The sequence below is a fragment of the Emys orbicularis genome, chromosome 2 (genome assembly GCF_028017835.1).
Source record: "Emys orbicularis isolate rEmyOrb1 chromosome 2, rEmyOrb1.hap1, whole genome shotgun sequence".
In the NCBI taxonomy this organism is placed as follows: Eukaryota; Metazoa; Chordata; order Testudines; family Emydidae; genus Emys; species Emys orbicularis.
The window spans coordinates 190,091,422-190,117,790 of NC_088684.1; the positions used below are offsets into that span (position 1 = coordinate 190,091,422).

The 26,369-nt window shown below is 40.8% G+C and overlaps 1 protein-coding gene across 1 annotated transcript in view; it reads left to right on the plus strand.

Moving 5' to 3' along the window:
* Positions 1-26,369, plus strand: part of COBL (cordon-bleu WH2 repeat protein) — a 165,898-nt gene that overhangs the window by 17,065 nt on the left and 122,464 nt on the right. Inside the window, exons 4-8 of the mRNA XM_065398389.1 lie at positions 2,491-2,698; positions 3,929-4,157; positions 6,344-6,388; positions 11,015-11,109; positions 16,023-16,106. Of these exons, the coding sequence (XP_065254461.1) occupies positions 2,491-2,698; positions 3,929-4,157; positions 6,344-6,388; positions 11,015-11,109; positions 16,023-16,106 (661 nt within the window). The remainder of the gene's footprint in view (positions 1-2,490; positions 2,699-3,928; positions 4,158-6,343; positions 6,389-11,014; positions 11,110-16,022; positions 16,107-26,369) is intronic.

Here is a 26,369-nt window from a genome sequence, read left to right on the forward strand (position 1 = left end):
GCTAGAAGAGTTGATTTTCAACATGAGCCAAAGAGAGACCTCTCCAAAATCAAGATAACTGCCTGAAGGCGAACAATGAAGTGAGGTAGGAACCAGTCCACAAGTTACCAGTAACAATCAGAAAATCATGTTTTGAACTTTCACATCCATACAGACAGTATAGTGCCAACCATCTCTGTGGATGGTGAGTGAGGTATGCATTGTGGATACTATTTAAAGAAATGCAGAGATCACTACACTCCTTGTATATTGAAGTACATTGTAATGTACAAAGTGCATTTCCAGTGATAGTGAAACTCTGCTTATGGTGAAGTTCTATAGAAAAAAATAATTTTAGTACAAAGGGCTTCCACTTCATTTAGTTTGACTTCTTATCTCTCTGGAAACTTTAGTCTATAAGGGAATCTATTAATTCTGCATTTAGTCCACAGACTCCTTTTAGTTCTGTTTTTATTCTGCTGACATTTTGGGGAAATGTTTCAAGTTTCCGTTTTGATAAAATTGCTCTTTGAAGTTGTTCTAACAGTTTTTATCTTTTAATCTGTGGGCTCCTAAATAGTACAGTTGAAGCTTGGGGATGTTTTCCATGGCAGTTTTGAGGATTTATAAGCAGGATGAAACAGGATTGGGCGTTGCAGATCTCATTTGAAATACTGTATGTAGTTCCCATCTCCTCTGTACTCAGCAGTTAGCTGGAGAATTTGAAATCAGCTTTCTTTTCTCTCTGCTGGAGTTGAATTCATCTCAAATGATTGACCATAATTTGCCTTTTTCATATCATCTGTATGAAGTCTACTACTTTGTTGGAAATGTGATTGCTGCTAGAAAAGTGCTGATGAACACAATGCATACTTTTAATGAGATACCACAGCATGAGTATTACAGTTGTGTTCTGGAACTGCAATAATTAAGTGCATGAAGGTCAGTATTTTTTTTCAGTCTCTATGCTAATTTTTTTGAATGAAATAGCTTGCATTTTTAAGATGGCATTTTGTTTGTTAGCCAAACTTGTGTGAATTACTGCTATGCTACATGTTGCAGAAACACGTAATCTTATTTAAATAAAAATGTCTAGTCGAGTGTTAGGTGTTATGAATTTAAGTTCTTCCAGATTGTTCTGTTCTCTGAAACAGCAGCAATAAGACAGAGAAAACAGCATATGCAAATTCTATTTGAAAAGAGAGCTACTTACCACTGTCTTTACACAAAGAGGCAAACAGATATCTATATCACGATGGACAGATAGACCACCTCAACCTTAACTATGGATGTTCACTGCTGCACACGTGTGTATGTGGGAATGTGCTGTAGTTCTGCACATGTGCGTGCATATGTCAATGGATTTGTGTGTTGCTACATTTGGATGGAGAAATGGTTTCAAAATAGAATTCTAAATGCTTGAAAATGTGAAATAGTGCACGCATATTAGACAATGGAACTTCCAAATGTACTTCCATAATGATGTACTGCACAAGGGAGCACAGCTACCTAAAGTGCCTGGTTTTCCTGAAATGTTTCCCCTCATCATAAAACCATCATGGTTAGATCTTCCGTCTTCTTATTCTCCCCAGTAGTGTTCCTCTTTCAGCTATGATCTGATTTTTCAGATTTCCCAGGCTTGTCCGTTTTGCATCTGAGAATGTACTTGGAGCCTTCACAACCCAAACATCTGTAACAGATGATAGAAGAGCAACCTCTCAGGCTGATTCTTGGCTCCTGCTTCAAGGTTGCTGCTCCCTATATCCGGTGCATCCTGGTAGGGAAGTTGGGCTCAATCCCTAACTCCTTTGTCTCACTGGAGAGAGGATTCCTAAACAGCTCCATGCCTGGCTTTTTGGAGCTGCCAAAGCAGTTCTTGCAAATTCCCCAGTGACTCCATTAAGTGCCCGCTCCTTGTAGTGCTTGTGAATTAATGGTGTAGTTAAAGGTGCATAGTGGAAATATGCCTGTTCCTCCAGATGGTGCAGCATCTATGTAGTTTTTCTTGTTTCTTTCTCTCTCACTGAAAAACATCACCCATGGAGATCCCAGACTGAAGCGCTTCTTTTTTATCTGACTGACCAGGTTGTTCCCGTCAACGTGGAACATTGCATACTGGGACATGTAATCTCTGTGCTCTTCAAGCCCATAGAAAGGATGAGGGCCACTGGATTGTAGAACTTTATGGGGGCATTTAGCAGACAAGGTGCACTCTGCCTACCCTTGGTTTATGCTATGAGTACTATTGGATTATGCTGTAAGAGTTCTGGTGTCTGTCTAACAATGTGTAGTTAATCAAAGGCTCACAAACACACACACTGCAGTGGGGAAAATATGTAATTCGTAACATTTTTAGTCTGTTTTTAACCATCTTGAGGAGGAAGAATTGAAATGCTGAACTTGGGACATGTACACAGCTGGGCTGCTGCTTCAGGCCCTATCACCCTGCAGTAAAATGCCCGCAACTTTGTAGTTTTTCCTGTGATTACAGAGAGTCTTTTTTCTTTGCAGTAAAGCCGTGATGGATCTGTTGGTGGATTTGTGCAGCAGGTACCACTTGAATCCAGCTCACCATACTCTTGAGTTGAAGGCTTGTGGGATGGAACCTTTGAGTTATAAGCCTAATACTTTGGTTGGGGCGCTGGATGTACAGACAGTACTTCTGAAGGAGAAAGTTCCTGAAGGGAAGACAAAACGACCTCCACCTAGGATCCCAGAGGTCAGTACTGCCTTCTGCTAGAACAATGCTATGGGACCATCATTATGCTAGTATGACTTCAAGCAGTGATGCTGATACTACCTGTTCCACCCGCTTTTGTTTTTTTATCTTTAAATCAGGATGGGGGAGGCTTGTGTACAGACTGATGCACTCATCTGTTAAACTGGTAAAGTTACTATTACTCACTCTGGATACTAGCATTCTGTTGTAGTAATAAGGTTAAATATAGTATTTAGGGCAGATTAAATCCTTATGACTCCGAATCTGAAAGGACATTTATGAAATAAAGTTTTTAAACTGAAAATAATCCCTAAAGTGAATTTTAAGATGTTTCACCTATTTCCTTTATGTAGTGACTTTGCACATACAGTATATTCTATAAGTAAAGGTTCTTTATCAAGAAGACAACAAACCTTAAACTAAACAGGGGGAAGACAACAAACCTTAAACCAAATGGAAAGTTTCACCATCTGGGAGAGATTTGGAGCTGTCTTCCAAAGACTTATTTTTTCTCTGAAATATAAACATTAATGGGAATCAGAGCATCTGATCACATTAAAATATCACTGAGGGAGCTACTTATGGACACTGAAAAATGACATTGTTTTAAATAAGCAGCGCTCTGGCTACAGCTCCTTTGCCTTGGCCACGTGTCCTGTATAGGCACTGTGAGCAGGGGCGTGGTATAAGAGCTGCTGTTCTCCAACTGGAGAATCCTTACTTGGCAAGCTCTCTTGGATTTATGACCCTTTTAGGCAGGTGTATCAGTACAAAGGGGCCTTCGTGTGACCCAGAATATGGGCAAAAATTTCTTCCCCCTCTGCTCCTTGAATTAAAATCTTTATTTGCCAGTATCTGGTTTTGGAACAGATCTTTTCCCCCTTCCCATTTGATTAACTTTACTTTTCACTCTTCCACCAGGTGTTTACTGTCTATGCTTTGAATGCCATTCAAATATGGTGGTGCTTATTTACAGTAGGATTCCTAATGCACGACTGCCTCTGAGTTTGCTCTTATTAACCTGTCCTCGTGAATCACTGCTTGGAGATTTTTTTAAGATCTTGTCCAATAGCAAGTTTTCCCATTTGAGTCACTAAGTTTGCACCGGAAGGATCAAGGCAAAACAAGTCTTCAGTACCTGCTCTGTGTCACTGTAAAGCACGTAGGGGTCGGTGTGGAGAAACCCACATAAAGCCTGACCGTATCTGTCTGTTTCCTTTGCTTTCTCAGAAATCCATGAGGTTGGTAGTGAATTACCTGAAGACACACAAGGCTGTGGTTCGAGTTAGTCCCGAGGTGCCTCTGCATAGCATAATCCCAGCCATTTGTGAAAAGTGCGAGGTCAGTCCAGAGCATGTCGTCCTCCTGAGGGACAATATCACCGGGGAAGAGCTGGAACTTACGAAGTCGTTGGACGAGTTAGGGATAAAGGAATTGTATGCCTGGGACAGGAAAAGAGGTGAGTCTAGATGAACCACATCTGCTATGGCTTCAGTGATATACCAACAGTTACACATGCCACATGAACAGTATTTACATCTTCGTTGCTTTAAAACCAGACTTAAATAGAAGGGTGACATTCATGTCAGCTTTACAGAGCTACTCATGTTTTATAATCAAGGCCAGTAGCAGCGGCAAGGATAACAGTGCATTCAGCTGCCATCCAGGAGTCCCCAGAATGTAAATAGCGTGACTTGTTCCCAGGCATCATGCCAGTAGAGGCTAACAGCTGTGAAAGACGTGATTGGCTCAGTCTAAACACAAAAGGAGGAGCCTTGTTGCCCCTGAGGGCTGCTGTCAACAGGGGCACACAGGGCACTGGTGTTGTATCCAGACAGAGCTGCTCATCCACCTGTGCTGTGACACAGAGAACGAGGGAGAGCTAACATGCCATCATAATAGCAGCTGATAGAAATGAGAGGAACAGAAATAGACCAGGGCTTATGAGAAATAATTGCTGCTAAATTCCAAAGCAATTTCTCCTATGAACAAAGCTATTTACTGTTAATGAAGAGGAACCAATGAGGTATTTTTATTTAAAATCATGTTCTCTTGTGTTTTCTCTCCTCCTCTAAACAATGTTCTAATGCCACCTACCTGGACTTCAGTTTGTTCAGACAGCACTTTGATCAGAGAGTATAGATATTAAATGTGCTTTAAACATCCTAGGCTGACACTGCCAAGTGCTATTTTTTTTACTAACAAAAAATGATCTTCGTTAAAAATTGTTTCTTTCAGTTTTCTCTCACTGAGTAGCTCTTCCAACAGAGTTGATGTCATTGTTTATTGTTTAGATAATGTTGCCACCGCATGTGGTGCTAGGCAGGCTTATTTTTTATTTATATAGTCATTTATTTATGTTGGCGTTTGGTCTCTTCTTTCAAATCCGTCCGTTAAATAGCAGTTTTACCCTGAAATGATCTACATTTCAATGAGTTTAGTCTTTTAAGTAAACTAAGTATCTCCTTACCTTTGAAATGGCGAGAGGCTCTAAAAAGACATCCACAAATTAAAGTGCCACAACTCAAATGCTACTTCTCTTCTATTTAGACATATTTACAGTGAACCACTTTGGAGCAGCATGTTGAGCATACAGAGTGTTCGTCCTTATAACATGGCATATTTTAGAGACCTCTCGCTAGAATAATGAGTCTGGGCCTTCTTAAAACATTTTTCTTTTAATTTAATATTTGGACCAGAAAAGTGGCAAAGTGCATTGGGTACAATATTGGCCCTAATCAGGGTCACGTTTTGTACCCGTGAAGAGCCCCACTGAAGTCCATGCTAGACCCATTTGCAGGATTTGATAGGACAGGATAGGAGCAGACTGTAATATTACAAATATTACCCATTGCATAGGTGATTGATACAAGAAATTAAATTTTGTTTCTCAATTAACTATTACATTAGAATGATATTACATCTGAGCCCAAACGTATTTCTGCAGGATTCATTCTTTTCTCATATCTACCTGTCTGTGTGTCAGTCTTGAGTAATAAAAATAAATAATTTTAGTGGAGTTTCCCCAGGGTGATCCTGCAAACACAATATTTCCCCCAAGGTTTTGCTGGTATCAAGTTTTCCCCTACCCTGCAGTCATTACAGAAGGAAAATTCTCATTAAATTCAGTGGCAGTAACCAATTCATCTGGGCTGCAGAATAGGGCCCCATCTCAATTATCAGGTCGACAAAATGGATTGTTCCAGCATCTTATCTCATTAGCAGGAGCCCCCCGTAATCCTAAATATGGTATTGGATGTGCTCAAAACACAGACTGTGTGTAAGAGCAAATTCTAGTTGAATGACTTCTCACTTGAGGCACCAACACTTCATTCTAAAGTTCAATTAAGTCTTTTGTTAAAAGAGAAACTCTGCTTCCACCTGGTTACATAGTTTCTCTTAGAAGTTGAAGCAGTTTCAATAAAGATTAAGAATTAGAACAACCAACCTCTCTACTCAGATAAGTGCACTGTTGCTTCTAACAGCAGCCTTGCATGTCCAGTTTCAGGAAAAAAACCCACCTTTCTTTATGGTGTTTCTGAAGACCAAATATTAAGGGTAATAGATAGTATCTGTGGTTTACCAGGTGATGTGTCAGAAAGTTAATATGGTTTCTCTTGTCTTTTCATTGCCTGCCTTTTCCAGTTCTTCCATCAAAAACTCAGTCTGAACCTTCTCTAAGCTATAGAGGTACTGTACAACAATGCTTGGGGGAAATCAGTTTCCCCTTCAGGTTGTCTTTAGCATGGCTTTGGTAGCATAACAAAATTGCAAGGTCATGGCATAAAATACTACAGGGAACAGAGTTGTTTGCATTATTTGTTTTATATCATAGACAGTGATTATTTTCAGTACAGATGGACTGCTTCACTTGCCTGCATTTCTGGCCAAAGTGGCAGGAGGGAAAATATATTGATCATAGAATGGTTTCCATTAAAATGTTAATATTTTAAAACCTTATCACATACTGCTTCATGGAATCCTGGTAGATGCCTGTAATCTAAAATGTGATATCTGAATTCAGATCATCTTAATTCTGATATGTCTCATGATTTCAAAATTCACATATGAGCAAAATGAGAATGTTTTGATTGCCCCGGAGGCATTTAACTAATTGGGGTTTACCTGTACCTTAGTTTTGAACTGGAAAAAACATGCTGAGATACTCATGTGTGTGATAATTGTGGATAAACAATGACATTTTAATTGAGACCACTGTATTAGGGGATGTGTGATGGGTTCCCCCCAGCGTGCCACTTGGAACTGGAGTACCACTGAGGCCCCTGACCCATCAAGGGGTCCTGCGTGGGCTCTCTCTCACACCATATTGCTGTGACAAGCTACAAAGTCTTCCAGCCTGCCCTTTCACCAGCATACATATAGGTAGGGACACATCCAGCTGCAGTTAGAAGCAAGCTCTCTGACCAGCCCCTGCATGGGAAAGCTACTCCCAGCTCCTCAGGCAGGTACCCCCTCTGGAGTATAAACCCAAAATTATTCCATCTTGCGTTGCACAGGGAACTGTACAGCGTAAGCTCAAAATTTGCCTCTTCCCTCAATGTGGAGAGGAATATGCAACAGCCTTTTGCTCCAAGTTATGATTCCCACACACTGGTTTAGATAAAGCAAAAACAAGTTTATTAACTACAAAAGATAGATTTTAAGTGATTATAAGGGATAGCAAGCAGATCAAAGCAGATTACCTAGCAAATAAACAAAAGATGCGAACTAAACTTAATATACTAATTAGATTGGTTATGAATAGCAGATTCTCACCCTAAGAGATGATACAAGTAGGCTGCAGATTCTTAAGGGGCAAGCTGCACTTGCTTACAGTTTGGAATCCCTAGGTGTTCCATTCACAGGCTAAAAATCCCTTTAGTCTGGGTCCAGCACTTTCCCCAGTTCAGTCTTTGTTCCTCAGGTGTTTCCAGGAGTCTCCTTGGGTAGGGAGTGAAGCACACCAGATGATGTCACTCCCCACCTTATATAGCTTTTGCATATGGCGGGAACCCTTTGTTTCAAAGCTTGGTTCCCAGACTGGTCTGTGGAAAAACACTGATATCCCAAGATGGAGTCTAGAGACATGTGGTCACATCACGTCTTTGTAGAGTCATAGCAGCCATTACTCAGAGGCTGTCTGTAGCATTCTCAGGAATGCTCCCCAGGTGGGAGATAAGCTTCTCCTAAGGCCTATTGGTTTTTCCTAATGGCCCATTATCTTGAATAGGCCCTTTCCACACAGCTATCTAGACTACAAACATCTTGTCTAGTGGGCATTACCCAGATGCAACTACATTTGAAATATAGATACATCGTCAATATTCATAACTTCAGATACAAAAATGATACATGCATACAAACAGGATAATCATATTCAGCAAAGCATAACCTTTTCAGTCACATCTCACATGACTTATCTTGCATAAAATACATTATAATTATGTCATAATCATATCATAATATCACTGTGAAGAATATGGGGTGCAGTGTCACAAGATGTCTACATTGCAATCACTGGGTATGATTGAAGCTTGTGTAGACATACCCGTAGACATCATTGTGATTGTGAGCTTTTCCATTATACATTTTTGCTTTAAAAACCAATGCCAACTTTTTTTTACAACAACCTGGGGAAAAGATTTGAAACCAAAACACTTGCAGCCATTGGTTTCTAAACTGTGCCTGCAAAATATGTGTGCAAACATGTACATACTTGGACATTTACCCAGTTACATGTGCATATGGCTGTTTGATTTACACACATGTGAATATTGACACAACAGGTGCAGGCACTCATTTTGCAAGTGCATCTAAAATTTCCCAACTTAGAAAAGTAGTCCTCGGTGTTCTTTTGTGTTTACTGTACATGATTTCGAAACAAAAAGTGGGGGTTATTTTCAAATTTCATAAAAAAAATTATAAGCACGGTGTTCTGATTCATATTGAGGACCTTGTGTGAAATCCTGGCCCCATTGAAATCAGTAGCAAAACTGTTGGCTTCAATGGGGCCATGATTTCATCCCTTGACTTCAGCATTCTCTGTCTTAACTTGCATTGTCCTCCTATTCAGAGAGCGTAGTATCAGTCATGATCTGCCATATGGACTTAAGAGGAAAATTTTGCCCTGAATTCTTTGTTGATGTGAAATAATTTACACAATGTCTGAAATCCCATCTCTGTGTAAAATTGTTAAGGGATTTATAATAAAGCTGTTGACAGTCTGTAAATTCACCATGGAAATGACATACTTTGGAAAGCTGATCCATGTGGGAGGACCCGGGTGCACCCACATGGGAGTTCCATTGAAGTCAAGGGGACTTCTCTTGGATGCAGAGATCTGCCCGTGCGCATCTGATTGCAGGACTGGGACCATAGTGTGTGTTTAGTGCAGATGTTCCTTAATAAACATGTATTTCCCTTTCAACTTTTGGGACCAATTGCTCCCATACATTTGCATATAGCTCCCATTAACTCCACTTGGCCTTCAGTCTTTACTTTTAAATATTAAGGGATGGCTTGTGAAGCTCTTATTCACAATGAATCACAGTCTAGCCCTAAGCATGGGGATAGCAATTTCAGACCAATGAATGCAGGCAATGCTTAGTAGTCCATATAGGAAGATATAGTTTATTGCTGGTATTTTTGTTGAGCTGGAGGGGCATTTTCTTCTTCAATAAGGATGGTGTGTGGTTCTGTTTTTAATCTGTTAATCATATTTACTCTTCTACTGTGTTTTGGTCTGCTGTATGCACTTAACACTTTCTAATGAAAATGTGATGCTTTGTATGACATGCAAAAAGTTTTACAAGAGTCTCCTTTGTGAAATGTATCATGTTATGGTTAAAAAATAATTTAAGGTCATTTTGCTTATTTTTCATGTTACAAAACAAGCAAGTATTTTTTAACTTGTGAATTTTCTCAGTTTGTTAAAACTTCTGCAGACATCAAGACTATTACAACTTGCCAGGAGCTAGAGGGCCGCATTTAGGATCTGATCAATTGCCCACTAAAGTCAATGGCAGAACGACTGCTTTGGTTTCAATGAGCATTGGATCAGGCCTTTAAAGTGGCAGAGCAAATGGCTGAGGGGTGGGGAACTATCATTAATCAGAGCTGGGTGGTCAGCGTTGTTCAACTGTTGTATTGAATTCAGCTTCTTGATGTCAGAATGGCCTTTCCTATTGGCTGCTGGCCACGTAATGCAGGGTCGCATCATATTGTTCATTATACCACCAGCTGCCAGTGAAACAGATGAGTATAGAGCAGTGAATTTTGGGATATGCAATCCCCTAGTCAGCTCAAGGCTGATTTCTGTATCTAAGACACAGCAGCCTGGAAGACATGGACTCTCTGGGCTGCGGTTTGGCTCATGAGCCACACCTACGTCACCTTTCCCCTAAAATATCCATAGAAATACCAAGAAAGAGGTTATTAAATGGCACTACTAATATGAGTAAAGGTTGCAAGATCAGTCTCTAAAGAGCTTCTGCTTCCACAGGAAGGTTTACTTTTCCTATTACATGTCTTGATCCATAACCCTCTGATGTCAACGGGAGTCTTTCCATTGGCTTCTGATGGGTTTGAACCATGCCCGTGGGTTGTTAAAAATCTATATTCACTTTTTTAAAGGAGCATCGTTGGGAGTGGGGTGGGGAGGGTTGACTCCTAATATGTACTTTTAAAGCATTTTCAAAGACTAAGGCCTGGTCTACACTAGGAATATTAGGTTGAGTTAACTATGTTGGTCCATGGTGTGAAAAATCCACACCCCTGAGCAGTGTTTTTTGAGCTCAGCTAAGTCTTCTGTTGACCTAGCTACTGCCTCTCAGGGAGATGGATTACCTAATCAATGGGAAAACCCCTCTTGTCGGCGTAGGTAATGTCTACACTGAAGTGCTACAGCGGTGCAGCTGCGACAGCACATCTGTGCCACTATAGTGTTTTACAAGGACACAAGCCCTAAATTACTGTGATAGTGTCTTAATGACAACTTCAGGACTGATCTTACAACCCCTTACTCCTGTGTGTAATGCATAGTCCTGAGACTCAGGATTACAATGGGTCTCATCCAAAACCTGTTGAAGTCAGTGGAAAGACTCCCATTGGCTTCAGAGCTTTGGACCAGGCCCTAAATGAGAGAGGATCTGATCCAAGTGAGGATCCAGAATCTGTTACTTAATTATATTATTTTGCCTCATGATCACCCCTATTCACACACAACTTGTATTTCAGGGAGTAAAGGGTTTTTAAAACTTCTGGGTTTATAACTGTGCTTTTGGGAGTGTAAAAAATAACCCAATATAATTGTTTCAGAAACAAGTCAAAATTCTTCAATAAGCAACGACGCAACAGAAAAAGAAAAGAGAGGATTTCTGGGATTTTTCAAAGTTAATAAAAGAAGCAGCAAGGTAAGGGTTCTGCAAACCATTACCTATTTTATATTGTGCTAAAGAGAATTATTTTCTTTCTACCTTTATTTAGGGTGCCTTTTATATTTCTTCTTTCAAGGATTTGTTTATCCACAAATGTATAAATTACATTCAAGCACAATCATTTTGATCAACAAGTGAGTTGAGGAGGCAGGAGTGAGCAATATTTAATGGCCATTCTTAAGAGGGTCTGATAAGTGGAACACCATGTTTTAGATTACAAAAATAGTCTCAGGTGTAAAATCTCAATATCCAAAAATCCAATGCAATTCCCACATGCATTATATTAATATCAAACTGTGATGCACTGACAGGCTGGAGAAGTTTTCCTTCTGGGAACAGAGTTAAAGGTGAGCGGGACAAGAATTAAAAAATGGGTTTATTTTGGTTTTGCTGAAGCCTGAAAGATGTGTTTCTCAATTTTAAAAGGCAGTTTTCCTGCCTGCTAGGCTTTTTTACTGTAGAAAGATCAGCAGTCTCAAATCCTGTTTTACCAGTTTTTGTAGAGGTCTTTCAGCCCTTAATTGAAGTAGTTGGGTGTGTTGAACATTTAACAAAACACATTCACTTCTAAATGTTAAGCTTTTGAGTTCAATAGGCATTAACAATGACAAGCAGTTTCAAATAAGTCACTTCCACTCTCAGTAACTCAAGCCTGGTCTTCACTAGAAAATTAGGTCGGTTTAACTGTGTCAGTCGGGGTGTGAAAAATCCACACTCCTGAGAGGTGTTGTTAAAATGACCTAAGTCCCTGTGTAAACAGATGTAGACTGTCTCCCAGAGAGTTGGATTACCTATGCTGACAGGAAAACCCCTCCCATCGGTGTAGGAAGTGTCTGTGCTGAAGCGCTGCAGTGGTGCAGCTCAGCTGTGCCCCTGTGGCATTTTAAGTGTAGACAAGCCTTCAGACTTTTCTTCCTTTGAATCTGTGATGTCACGAACCTGCCAGTTCTGCAGACATCTATCCATGCCTCCAGGAAAACCAGAATGGACAAGATCAAAATTTCTGTGAGCGCAACATAAAAAAGAAAGGGAGGAAAAGCAACAAACTCTCAATCTTCCTTCATACATGATAAGGAAGTGTTTAAAAAAAAAAAAAAAAAAAAGGCACAAACCCATTATTTGCTTTCTTTTCTAGTTGCCTTTTACAATGAAGGGCCCAGTCCTGCTTCTATTGAAGTCAGTGGGATTTCAGTTCCTTGGGTGGAAGAACAAGGCCCTAACTGGAGATAGGATGCACCAAGAATTTGGAGTCTAGTTAAATCCCCCACAACTTCCTCAAGGACTCTTAGATGTTCCTTCCACATAATAAATTCTTTCTCCCAAGACCCCTCCATCTCAATAGCCTCCTGTTTTCTTATTGGCTCCCTCAGACCAAGCATGAATCCCAGGATACTGCCTTAATCCACTCTAGCATGAAGGGTACTGTATAGCAGGTGTGGCCAAACTGTGGCTCGCGAGCCATATACGGCTCTTTTACCATTAAAGTGCGGTTCCAAGGCCCCCTGTCCCCCCGCCCCATTCTCCACCTACTAGACTTGTGGGGGTGGAGCTCAGGACCTCTTCTGCCTTGCAGTGAGGTGGTGGAGTAGGGGCTTCTATCCAGCGGGGAGGAGGGTCTTTGGGGCTTCAACCCTGCGGGGTGCATCTGCCAGGGCTCGGGTCTTCAGCAGGAGTGGGGCTGAAGCCCCGAGCCACGGCTCCCGTCAGGTGTTCCTTGGTCTCAAACTTCTGAAGATTGTCATATGCAGCTCGGAGGGCCAGTAAGTTTGGCTACCCCTGCTATATACCAATAGATTTAGGAGGAGCTTTAGAAGAGGACTTGACTTGTGCCCAGCTTGGGCACATGTAGACTCTGCAGCCATACACACCCCAGTTTGTAAGTTCATATGTGGGCTGGGTGTGTGCGAATCAGGCGTTGTATGCATACATCAATATGTGAGTACCTATGTAATTGAAAATCTAGCTCCTAATCTACAAGGATAGCGCACCTAAGACCCCACTCCTTCAAAGAGATGCATGGGCAAACTCTTATGCTCCTGCAGCATCTCATAAAAGTCAGGGAGACTCTTTGTGGGCATAACAGTCCACCTATATGTATCCACTTACATGTAGTGGATAGATATCATAATTCCATGTTAAGTTAATAGGAGCTGTGTCTGTTCAGCCTCTGAAAAACCAGAATCCAGAGGTCCCACACTGGGCAACCAAAAAGGGAGGCATCCAATGTTAATGGGCTCTTTTGAAAATCTGACCCTAGATAAGCATGTAGCGTTCTTATTAACAGACCATTCCATTGTGACAGGGGTAAGGGTGGTGATGTAGCATAAGAGCGTAAGTCATTAATAACCAACACTGATCAGAGTGTGTTTAGGAAAGAACTTGCATATGTACAGCACATTTTTTATAAGTGCAAACTTATACTGGAAAGTTTATACTGTGCATACACAGCAGCCAATTTTATATATTTTTTAACTTTATTAATTTCTGCCCAGCTGCAGTATTGCCAAGCCCAAGCATTCCAAAATCATGAGACTGGCTTACAAATCATGAGATATTTAAAAAAATAATAAATTAGGGGGCTCATTTTCTTTGCCTTTAGGGTGCACTTGGGTCAATTTTTTAAGCTTTTCTCTACAACTATGAGAGCTGGAACCTTTTTTCTTAAATTAAAGCTGAGTTTCTCACCTAATCACATGAATCCTGGAGCTTTTAAGAAAAATGTCAAATATTGGTGAGACTCACAATAACACTGTGAGAGTTGGCAACACTGTTTTTCAACTGGGGTCTTTTTACACATCAAGGGTGAAATCCTGACCCCACTGACAGTTTTGCCATTAACTTCACGGGGGCCAACATTTTATGACAACTGTCAAATTTCAAGCGTTTTTAACGTAACTGAGGAGGAAAATGTAGCAGTAAAGTTCTGAAAGGGAAAAGTGTGGGGAATATTTTTTTTTCTTCCTTGCAGAACTCAAACACTGATGAAGAAACTTTTCTAAAAACACTTGGTCACAGAGACTATGCAGGAAACTTGCAGGTGAATTTTTCAGAAGGTTGGGAACGTGTGAAAACACCAGGTTATAACTGAAACTTTTGGCAACCTTGGATACAGTGTTCACTCCCAATTGAATGGGATAATAAAGTACTACAAAGTTCACCCCTGTATAATACCAGGGTAGAAAAGGAATACTTTGTTTCATGTTTCTATAGTCCAAAGTCTCAATTGGTCCTAAGGCAGGAGCAGTAAACTCAGAAGTTCATAAATATATTTGATTAACTACTACTAAGAAATATGTGCTTGTACTTCACTGGTATTTAGCTTAAACCCGGCCAGTGTCCTAGGGTCAGATTTTCTAAAATGCTCAATTAGGCTGTCAGAAGTTTTCAGCAACCACAGTTGGGGTTAGATATTTGTAAGAGTTTAGCACCCGGTAGCTCCATTGAGAACAATGGGAACTGCTGGATGCTGAGCACTTTTGAAAATCTGTCCCGAGTTGACCTTCTGGATCCATCTGAAAATCCTTATTGGTTACACCTGCAAATTGGTAGTTTTAAGGGATGGGAAGCAGGTGAAGCAAGTGTTGCTATCCTCTATGAGAAAATTATCCCTACTTTACAGGTAAAGAACTAAAGCACCAAGAAGACTTGCCCAGCAGAAAGTATATAACAAACCAGGGAACTGAACCCAGGGGCGGTCCAATGCCTTAACTGCAGGACCATCCTTCCTCTGGATGGCTTGTTTATAATATATTACTATGCATATAATTTTTACTTTAAAAAAAAAAATCTCTTCTGTGAATCGTGTGCTCTTGGTATTCCACTTGGTTCTCCTCAGGTTTGACTTGCAACATTTCTATGATTACAATCTTGGTTTTATGACATCCACTGGGGATGGGGGATGAGGTTATTCATGAGCTATGCAGGATTCCAAACTCCTTTCTCTCTCTAGTGTTCATAAACTAGGGACAAAAGAAAAACACATTCTTGGCTGTGATTTTCAAAGGAGCTTAAAGGAATCCCGGTCCTGATTCTTGTCTTCACTACCTGGGTCACTGGCTACACACAGTCTGAGAAACCAGACACTTTATAAATAAAGCATGAAAAATATATTTGAAAAATGCAATTAACAGTTCTTTCCTGTTGCTAACACTGAAGATAAGCAATTTCTATCCTTTACAGTGGTCTTTCTCAAGTCCCAATTCTCTTGCCTTCCATTCTCAAGATTCCATTCAAGACTTGATTCGCTGCTTGATTTTCTGCTTCCCATGTATTTAGATTCATTCTGATTTGCACACACTTTACACTTAGGGCTAGATTGTATGCTTTGCACAAAGCCCTGCATAAGGGAGCCAAACGCAGCTGCACCGGCCCTACAGGGACCATAGGGCTGCTTATTGCTCTACTCTGCATGCTATTGTGAAGGGGTTGCAGGGCCACAGCTCAGTTTCTCCCCACCCCTCTCTTGGCCAGTCTGCTCATTGGAATCAGCAAAGATGAGTAGTACCTACTCACAGAGACAGATGTTGTGCTTGTCCCTTGCATGCTCCCCTACCCCTGTGCACCCAGGAGAATCAGTGGCAATGTGATCCTTGTTCTTCAGTATCCATTTTCTACTAGCTCATCTTTTCTTTCATCGTGCTGAATAATTCCTGCATTTGTTTGTTTTTTCTGCTGTTCCTAGGTTTCTCTGTTCATATGTTTCTCTGGTCTTGGCTATACTAGGGAGATCTTGCAAACTAGTCAATATTTCTTTTAAAAAAAGAAGTCCAATGCAGCTGTGCTAGTTGAATGTCCTGGTCTTGTCCAGATTTGGTGCTTTGATTTGGCACAATTACGCCTTGTTTTGTTTGTTTTCCCATGTTGGTATAGGCTGCTTGTTTGTATTGCAGACAGAAGATCGTTTGAGGCTGGACGGTAACTATGGGGATGAGGATGGTTTTAGTTCTGCAACTGCTAGTGAAAGGAGCTTGGATGTAAGTACTAACATGGCTTATAGATGCTCTTGCTGCTTCTGCCTCCTTAGACTGTTCAGATCAGCAGACGCTATTCCAGCTGCTTGACTAAAAAAAGTAGCAGTAGTGTGCTTTTTAGTGTGGTTGCCCCAATACTTGGATGTCTTAACACACAGTTCAGGCTTTTCTGACCACCTAAAATGCAACACGGTGTCTTCAAATAAAACTCTCAATGACTTCAGTGTAGCCAGGATTTCACCCAAGGACTTTAATGCTGAACTGTGCACAAATAATAAGTTTCATTTGTGGCCTGGTGCACTCCTTTTTGGTGCATCAGTGTGGCTCCAAATACTTTTTATAAATGATTTTTTGCTTTTGATTTTAACATTAGAAATATCAGGTCCTCTTTCTGATAGATGACTGTGGCAAGATAGTTGGAGAACCTAGACGCTAACTGATTATACCAGATATCAGACTAGATGCTCACTGTTGTGTCTTTTGGCCTTCTAATCTATGAACTAATTATTAATCACAATAATTACCTTTTTGTTGGAGGACTTTTCAAAATCTTTAGAAGACCATATTGGTGACATCTCAGATGACTGAAACATGAGCCTGAGCTCTCACAGCCCCTTAGTGAGACAGGAAGGAGTGTCTGGGGAGGTGATGCTCAGGCTGAAACTGTGCAGCTCATTGGCTAAGAGGAAGGGGTGGGAAGAAAATGTCAGATCATTGAGGCAGAACAAATGATAGAGCAATTCCGAAATGGGGACAGTCGTGAAAAAGAGGCCAAGACAGGAGCAATGGATGGAGCACATATGGCAGGAGTGGGTGGATGATAGATTTGAAAACTGTAGTTCAATAAGTCCAGAGAGAATTTTCTCAATCACAGGGGCAGGTACAGAAAAGGTAATGATGGTGTTACAGGATAGGTGGGGTATAGGCCATATTTTCACTTCAAAAAGGGTATGTAAAGACCTAGTGGAGGCAAAGATGGTTTTTATATGGATGTAACTAGTCAAAGTACACCCCTGATAAGGGGTATAGAGTTGACTTCAACTAGCAACATCTGGATAACTCCTATCTGTGCCTTGTCTACACAAGGATTTTACATTGAGACAACTATCTGACTATAAACCACACTTTTTTGCAATAAAGACATAGCCATAGTTCCTTCATTTACACTTTGTGCTATCCCTTGGCCTACATCCTTACATTTCTTTTTGTATGGGGTGTGACTGATCGAATCACACTTTATGACACTGGAAGAAAAGAACAGTTTTTAAAATTACCCCAAACACTAACTATTTCTTTTAAAATCACAACAATATAACTTTAGGTACAAACAAATCTTAAAATCAGAGGTAATGTGCCAATGTTCAATAACTGGAACATTTTTAGGTCAAGTGATTAATCCTTTATTTTTTTCCTCCAAAGAGCAATTAATCTTCAAGTACAATGTGGGCATTGTTCACTGCTTCACGCGTTTGCAGCTAGCTTTCTATGTTACTTGCTATGATTCTCATCCTGATAAAATTTATGCACATGCTTAAAATATAAGTATGCGAGTTGTTCCTCAGAAAATTCATATAATGAGAAGTGTAAGTAGTCTGCTCAGCAGTATTGCATCTCCATCCTAACACATGTATCAGAAACCAGTGGGGAAAAGCTTCAGAAAAGAGCTGCAATAACTTGTGGTCTGGAAACATGCCTTTTACGGTGTGCCTTCACTAGATAAAAAAGGTGATAACTAAAACAAGGTAAAATCCTAGTGGAGACAAGGCAGTTTGTAGTTTTAACATGAGTTAGCAGATTGTGGTATACCCTTTAACTCAAATTGTTCATGTATGAAAACTACAAACTGTCTCGTCTTCTTTAGGGTGTCACCACTTGAAAGCTAACACAAGTAAAGAACACATCTTTTTACCTGCTGAAGACCTGGCATTATAGCCTAAAGAAACTCAAACGACTCAACTTGACAAAGAGGTTACAAAATGACTTTACCATGGTCTACATGGCCTTACATGGAGAGAATATTTCTAATAGTAAGGGGCTTTTTAATCTAGCACAAAGTCATAACAAAATCTGATTGCTGGAGGCTGAAGCGAGAACAATTCTCACTAGAAATAGAGTGCAAATGTTTTACACTAAAGGTAATTAATCATTGGAACAAGTTATTTAGGGGTTGTGGTGGATTCTCCATAATTTGATATCTTTAAATAGAGATTGGATGCTTTTCTAAAAGGTATGCTGTAGCTCAGCCAGGGCTTGACACAGGAACTATTTGATGAAACTGTACAGCCTGTGTTATGAAGCAGGTCAAACTAGAGATTAAAATGATCCCTCTGGCCATAATATCTATGAACATCCAACATCAGAGAACTGTAGGTATTTATTTTTTTTATGTAAAGGAGACAGAATTAGCTATCAACATGTTTAGACCCTAGAGCTGATGTGTATTGGACCACATTGCATTTTTGTTTATATTTTTTTCTATTTTGTGTTCTTGCTAGTCACTCATCATTTTTCAGGTATATATACTTGATGGGAATGGGGCTTAATTAATATGTATTAATATTAATAATAATAAAAACTGTTTTATTGTAGCTTTTAAACTCTAGGTTCCAATAATACATTTCTTTCTAACTCAATCATTGCATAGTATGTAACACCAGACATCTGATAGAAAACTAAATCTAGTCTTGGGATAGTTGAGAGTAGATATATATAGCTTTGCTAAAGTATATATGACCACAAAATGGTTTCTTTACTCTTTTTAAATTACTCTCCTTTCAAATGAATGATTTATGAAAGATAAAGGCTGGCAGAACTAAGAGGCCGTGGGCTCTGATAATACACACATTTAGGAAGAAGTAAGATTTGGTTTCTAAACATTGTGAAAGTCCTCTTAAGCATATCTTGCCTTTTATTTTATGCTTACTAATTATTTTAATTACTATTTGTAAAGAATAATAGTTGAGCATAGTTGGTATTATTTGTGACCTGCAGATGTAAGAAGGGCCACTCCAGATCAGTACGTTGCAGAGGAACTGCTAGGTGCTTAAGAAGGTGGAGTTAATGACTCCATACATGACACTTTTCCCTGTGAGTCAGTGTCCACCCCACTGTGGCACTGAGTAAGCATCATCAGTCAGATGTGACACAAAACCAAGCTCATGATCACTTGCATTAAAGATTCCATTACACTCTTTTTGTTTAAGAATAAGGATATTAATTCTGGTGTCCTAGCCAAATTCCAGCTCAGCCAATTACAATCTACCTATTTACCTACCTACCTACCTATCTAAATTTTTGCATTTTTAATTAGATACAATGTTGCTCTTCATTTCAAGTCCCAGTTTCTCATGTAGTCTTGCCTTGTAGAACAGCTGCTCTGCCACACCACAGAGGTGGATGCATTTCAGTAGTCAGTGAAATGATCATATATATAGCTCCTTATGGGCCAGACGCTAAAACCCTTATCATATTGAATAGCAGCTTACTCCACTAATGGTCCCATTGAAGTAAAGTACTAGTTGATATGAGTGAGAACATCAGGGTCAGCCCTAAATTAGAAAGATATTTTGGGATCCTATAGGCTGAGAAGTGTTATAAATGGAAGATATTAATTTTCTCAAAATGTCCTCTGTCAGGTGTTTCCTCTACTGTAATTCCCTTTAAGACTCCCTTCAGAGTTATTTGCAATTCTGTCAAGTATCAGAGGGGTAGCCGTGTTAGTCTGGATCTGTAAAAAGCAACAGAGAGTCCTGTGGCACCTTTAAGACTAACAGATGTATTGGAGCATAAGCTTTCGTGGGTGAATGCCCACATGCATCCGACGAAGTGGGCATTCACCCACTTCGCTCCAATACATCTGTTAGTCTTAGAGGTGCCACAGGACCCTCTGTTGCTTTTTGCAATTCTGAATCATCCTCAAGGCATTTTGCATTGCCCCAGAGCATGGGTTTCAAATTTGGTGCTGAGCCACCAGGGTGAGCAGGTGCCAGAGCAAAGGCAAGCTGGTATATGCTCTGGATCTGCAAGGAGAGAATATCTTCCATGACTCTTCAGAGATTCCCTTCTGGGTGGCACAAGGAAAAGCAATGGTGGGCCCATGAGGGAGCTTTGTTCAGCATTGGCTGCCAGAGAAAAGGTCATTGCAATGTCATGCCTTTGAGGGGGGAGTGAGTGGAAAAGAGGGTTTTGGAAGCTCCTGGTCAATGCCCTTTGAACAGCAGAGCTCTATCTACAATACTCATATGGCCCCCATTACCATAGTATCTGAGCACCTCACACTCTTTAATGTGCTGATCCTCAGAATACTCCTGTGAAGTAGGGAAGTACAATTATCTCCATTTTACAGATGGGGAATTGAACCAACTCCACCCTTTCCCCACCCCTGCCCCCATTCCAACCCCTTCCCCAAAGTTCCCGCCCCAACTCCTGTTTCGCAGCGCAAGCGCTGGGAGCTGGCGGAAAAAGCGGGCACGCGGCGCGCTCAGGGGAGGAGGCAGAGCAGAGGCAGAGGTGAGCTGGGGCGAGGAGCTGCTGGGGGGTGCAGAGCAATTTTTCCCTTTGGGTGCTTCAGCCCCGGAGCACCCCTGGAGTCAATGCCTATGGTTGTATATTCATTTTAGCAGTCAAACAGTATTCAGTGCCATGTTTATACAAATTTGTTTGGAGCCATTAATACCACCACCAAGTAGGTAGTCATTGACAGGATAAGGGAAAATTCTCTTTTAAACCAATGGGGGGAATCAGACAAAATAAACGAGAAAGGACATGTGTTGCTGGCATCAGTAAAAATAAGGGGAGATAAAGGTAGGAGGAAAGTGTAATCCAGGGGTCGGCAACGTTTTATTTACCTGCTGACGCGGCAGGTTCGGCCGATCACTCGCCCGCGCCGCTTCTTGCCGCCCCCTTTGGCCCGGGACGGCGAACCGCGGCCAGTGGGGGCCGCGATCGACCGAACCTGCCGCGTCAGCAGGTAAATAAAAGTGGCCCGGCCCGCCAGGGTGCTTACCCTGGCGAGCCGCGTGCCGAACGTTGCCGACCCCTGGTGTAATCCCACAGAGATACAGAATGTATACAAACTAAGAAAAGAGAATTCTGCTTAGTGGTCTACAGCACCCATCAGACACATAAGGCTTTATTCCTATACAATCTTTTACTTTTATAATGAAGTAAATATTCTAAATGAAACAAAAATATCTTCCTTAATTTTCCTCTTTGTGAGCTGGATCTGTCAGCTCTGTGCAGAACTAAAAAACAGACATGCATAGACCTAATATGATGTTTTGTAAAGTGAACAAATTACTGAAAAGTGTGTGTGTGTGTGTGTGTGTGTGTATAGAGAGAGAGAGAGTATGTATTTACATGCAAACAAACATGGTAGTCAGAAGTCACAGCACATTTGGAACAGTTTGTTATACTTCTCTTTCTATTCCAGTGGTTCTCAACCAGGGGTATGCATATCCCTGGGGGATTTTCCAGGGGGTACATCAGCTCATCTAGATATTTGTCTAGTTTTACAACAGGCCACATAAAAAGCACTAGCAAAGTCTGTTGAAACTAAAATTTCATACAGACAATGATTTGTTTATACTGCTCTGTATACTATATATTGAAATGTAAGTACAATATTTATATTCCATTTGATTTATTTTATGATTATATGGTAAAAATGAGAAAGTAAGCAATTTTTCAGTAATAGTGTACTGTGACACTTCTGTGTTTTTATGTCTGATTTTCTAAGCAAGTAGTTTTTAAGTGAGGTGAAACTTGGGGGTACGCAAGACAAATCAGACTCCTGAAAGGGGTACAGTAGTCTGGAAAGGTTGAGAGCCACTGCTCTATTCAGAAGGATTATTGTCTTTCGGTTGGAATTTAGAACAGCCTGCAAGAAATGGGAGTACATGTATAGAGTAATTTTTGCCACATGGTGTCACTATCCTCCAAAGAACAGCTGATCTAAATGAAACCTGATACTCCTACCAGCAAGAGCTAAAATTAGTTATGTTTATTTTGGAGGGTCCTAATAGTTTCATAAATCACAAGGCAGCAACGTATCCCAAGTGCTGAATCACATATATCTCTAATGTGGAATTTGTTTATGTTATAAATCAGTTTGGAAAAAAATACTTAATAAAAGCACAGCCAGGCATTTTGTCAGAGGTTTTGAAACTTCAGCACAAAATCTTATCACACAAGGTTTCTGTGGTTTAGGAAGATGATTTCAGAGGAATAATGTTCAGAGATTTACTTCAGCACATACAGAGCAAGCTTTTTAAAATCTGGCCTTCCTTTGTATGCCTGAAGTTAGCCATTGTGAATAATTTGAGCCAACTAATCTTGTTATTCATAGACTCTAGGTGTGAAAGGGACCTCGAGAGGTCATCGAGTCCAGTCCCCTGCCCTCATGGCAGGACCAAATACTGTTTAGACCATCCCTGATAGACATTTATCTAACCTACTCTTAAATATCTCCAGAGATGGAGATTCCACAACCTCCCTAGGCAGTTTATTCCAATGTTTAACCACCCTGACAGTTAGGAACTTTTTCCTAATGTTCAACCTAAACCTCCCTTGCTGCAGTTTAAGCCCATTGCTTCTTGTTCTATCCTTAGAGGCTAAGATGAACAAGCTTTCTCCCACCTCCTTATGACACCCTTTTAGATACCTGAAAACTGCTATCATGTCCCCTCTCAGTCTTCTCTTTTCCAAACTAAACAAACCCAATTCTTTCAGCCTTCCTTCATAGGTCATGTTCTCTAGACCTTTAATCATTCTTGTTTCTCTTCTCTGGACCCTCTCCAATTTCTCCACATCTTTCTTGAAATGCGGTGCCCAGAACTGGACACAGTACTCCAGCTGAGGCCTAACCAGCGCAGAGTAGAGCGGAAGAATGACTTCTCGTGTCTTGCTCACAACACACCTGTTAATGCATCCCAGAATCACGTTTGCTTTTTTTGCAACAGCATCACACTGTTGACTCATATTTAGCTTGTGGTCCACTATAACCCCTAGATCCCTTTCTGCCATACTCCTTCCTAGACAGTCTCTTCCCATTCTGTATGTGTGAAACTGATTGTTCCTTCCTAAGTGGAGCACTTTGCATTTGTCTTTATTAAACTTCATCCTGTTTACTTCAGACCATTTCTCCAATTTGTCCAGATCATTTTGAATTTTGACCCTATCCTCCAAAGCAGTTGCAATCCCTCCCAGTTTGGTATCATCTGCAAACTTAATAAGCGTACTTTCTATGCCAATATCTAAGTCGTTGATGAAGATATTGAACAGAGGCGGTCCCAAAACAGACCCCTGCGGAACCCCACTTGTTATTCCTTTCCAGCAGGATTGGGAACCATTAATAACTACACTCTGAGTACGGTTATCCAGCCAGTTATGCACCCACCTTATAGTAGCCCCATCTAAGTTGTATTTGCCTAGTTTATCGATAAGAATATCATACAAGACCGTATCAAATGCCTTACTAAAGTCTAGGTATACCACATGCACCACTTCTCCCTTATCCACAAGACTCGTTATCCTATCAAAGAAAGCTATCAGATTAGTTTGACATGATTTGTTCTTTACAAATCCATGCTGGCTATTCCCTATCACCTTACCACCTTCCAAGTGTTTGCAGATGATTTCCTTAATTACTTGCTCCATTATCTTCCCTGGCACGGAAGTTAAACTAACTGGTCTGCAGTTTCCTGGGTTGTTTTTATTTCTCTTTTTGTAGATGGGCACTATGTTTGCCCTTTTCCAGTCTTCTGGAATCTCTCCTGTCTCCCATGATTTTCCAAAGATAATAGCTAGAGGCTCAGATACCTCCTCTATTAGCTCCTTGAGTATTCTAGGATGCATTTCATCAGGCCCTGGTGACTTGCAGGCATCTAACTTTTCTAAGTGATTTTGAACTTGTTCTTTTTTTATTTTCTCTTCTAAACCTACCCCCTTCCCATTAGCATTCACTATGTTAGGCGTTCCTTCAGACTTCTCGGTGAAGACCGAAACAAAGAAGTCATTAAGCATCTCTGCCATTTCCAAGTTTCCTGTTACTGTTTCTCCCTCCTCACTGAGCAGTGGGCCTACCCTGTCTTTGGTCTTCCTCTTGCTTCTGATGTATTGATAAAAAGTCTTCTTGTTTCCCTTCATTCCCGTAGCTAGTTTGAGCTCATTTTGTGCCTTTGCCTTTCTAAACTTGCCCCTGCATTCCTGTGCTGTTTGCCTATATTCATCCTTTGTAATTTGTCCTAGTTTCCATTTTTATATGTCTCCTTTTTATTTTTTAGATCATGCAAGATCTCGTGGTTGAGCCAAAGTGGTCTTTTGCCACATTTTCTATCTTTCCTACCTAGCGGAATAGCTTGCTTTTGGGCCCTTAATAGTGTCCCTTTGAAAAACTGCCAACTCTCCTCAGTCGTTTTTCCCCTCAGTCTTGATTCCCATGGGACCTTACCTATCAGCTCTCTGAGCTTACCAAAATCTGCCTTCTTGAAATCCATTGTTTCTATTTTGCTGTACTCCCTTCTACCCTTCCTTAGAATTGTGAACTCTGATTTCATGATCACTTTCACCCAAGCTACCTTCCACTTTCAAATTTTCAACGAGTTTCTCCCTATTTGTTAAAATCAAATCTAGAACAGCTTCCCCCCAGTAGATTTTTCAACCTTCTGAAATAAAAAGTTGTCTGCAATGCAGTCCAAGAACTTATTGGATAGTCTATGCCCCGCTGTGTTATTTTCCCAACATATATCTGGGTAGTTGAAGTCCCCCATCACCACCAGATCTTGGGCTTTGGATGATTTTGTTAGTTGTTTAAAAAAAGCCTCATCCACCTCTTCCACCTGGTTAGGTGGCCTGTAGTAGACCCCTAGCATGACATCACCCTTGCTTTTTACCCCTTTTAGCCTAACCCAGAGACTCTCAACACTTCCGTCTCCTCTGTCCATCTCTACCTCAGTCCAAGTGTGTACATTTTTAATATACAAGGCAACACCTCCTCCCTTTCCCCCCTGTCTATCCTTCCTGAGCAAGCTGTACCCATCCACACCAACATTCCAATCATGTGTATTATCCCACCAAGTTTCGGTGATGCCAACAATGTCATAGTTGTACTTATTTAATAGCACTTCCAGTTCTTCTTGCTTATTACCCATACTTCTCGCATTTGTATATAGGCATCTAAGATCCTGATTTGATCTTGCCTCCCAGTTTTGCCCTGACCCTCCTTTCTGTCTCCCATTATAGCCCACGCTTCCTCCTATTTCTGACCCATCTCCCAGGTCTCCATGCTCTCCACTTACCTGTGGGCTTTGCTCACCTGTCACTGTCGAACCTAGTTTAAAGCCCTCCTCACTAGGTTAGCCAGTCTGTGTCCAAATAGGGTCTTTCCCCTCCTCGAAAGGTGAACGCCATCTCTGCCTAGCAGTCCTTCCTGTAATAGTATCCCGTGGTCGAGGAAGCCAAAGCCCTCCTGGCGACACCACCTTCGCAGCCAGGCATTCACCTCCACGATGCACCTGTCTCTACCCGGGCCCCTACCATTGACAGGAAGGATGGAAGAGAATACCAGCTGCGCTCCAAACTCCTTCACCCGTACTCCCAGAGCCGTGTAGTCACTCTTGATCCGCTCACTGTCACACCTCGCAGTATCATTATGATGCACAGTCTGATAGTTCTGTGTCTAAAATGACAAACGGCATCCGCTAATATGAACTCACAGGCGCAAAAAGTGAGGTCAGCTTGAGTCCATCTGAAAATCAAACCCATAGTGTTATTAATGTGCATTACCATATTTTATATGTGCCAGTCTATTATTGTGTATTTGTATGAGTTTATATCAATATTCATACATTACAGCACAGGACAACTCTAAAATATGAAGTAGGGTTGATTTGTAGTGGAAAACTATTGCACTGGTGTTTGAAAAAGTAACCAATACTGGTATTTAATAGCTAATGCCACAGTTTGTGGACATTGGTAACAATTAGTGGTCACCTTTTAAACTCAAGGGACGGAAAGTTTTTCCTATAAACAAGAAATTCCAGAACATCTGCCAACCTTTTAAAAATATGTTTTGCTCTTAATATGCTGCAGCTTCTGTAACCTGCGCTAAGGGTTCTGTTGTCCTTCACTAGGACATGTGACTGTTTCAGCCAGTAGCAAAGCTCTCGCAGTAATAATGGTGACCATGTTGTAAATAATTGTTTGTTTCTGTTTACACTTTTGGTTTTTATTTTTGCAATTTCTGACCCTCCCATTCACTTTAAATTC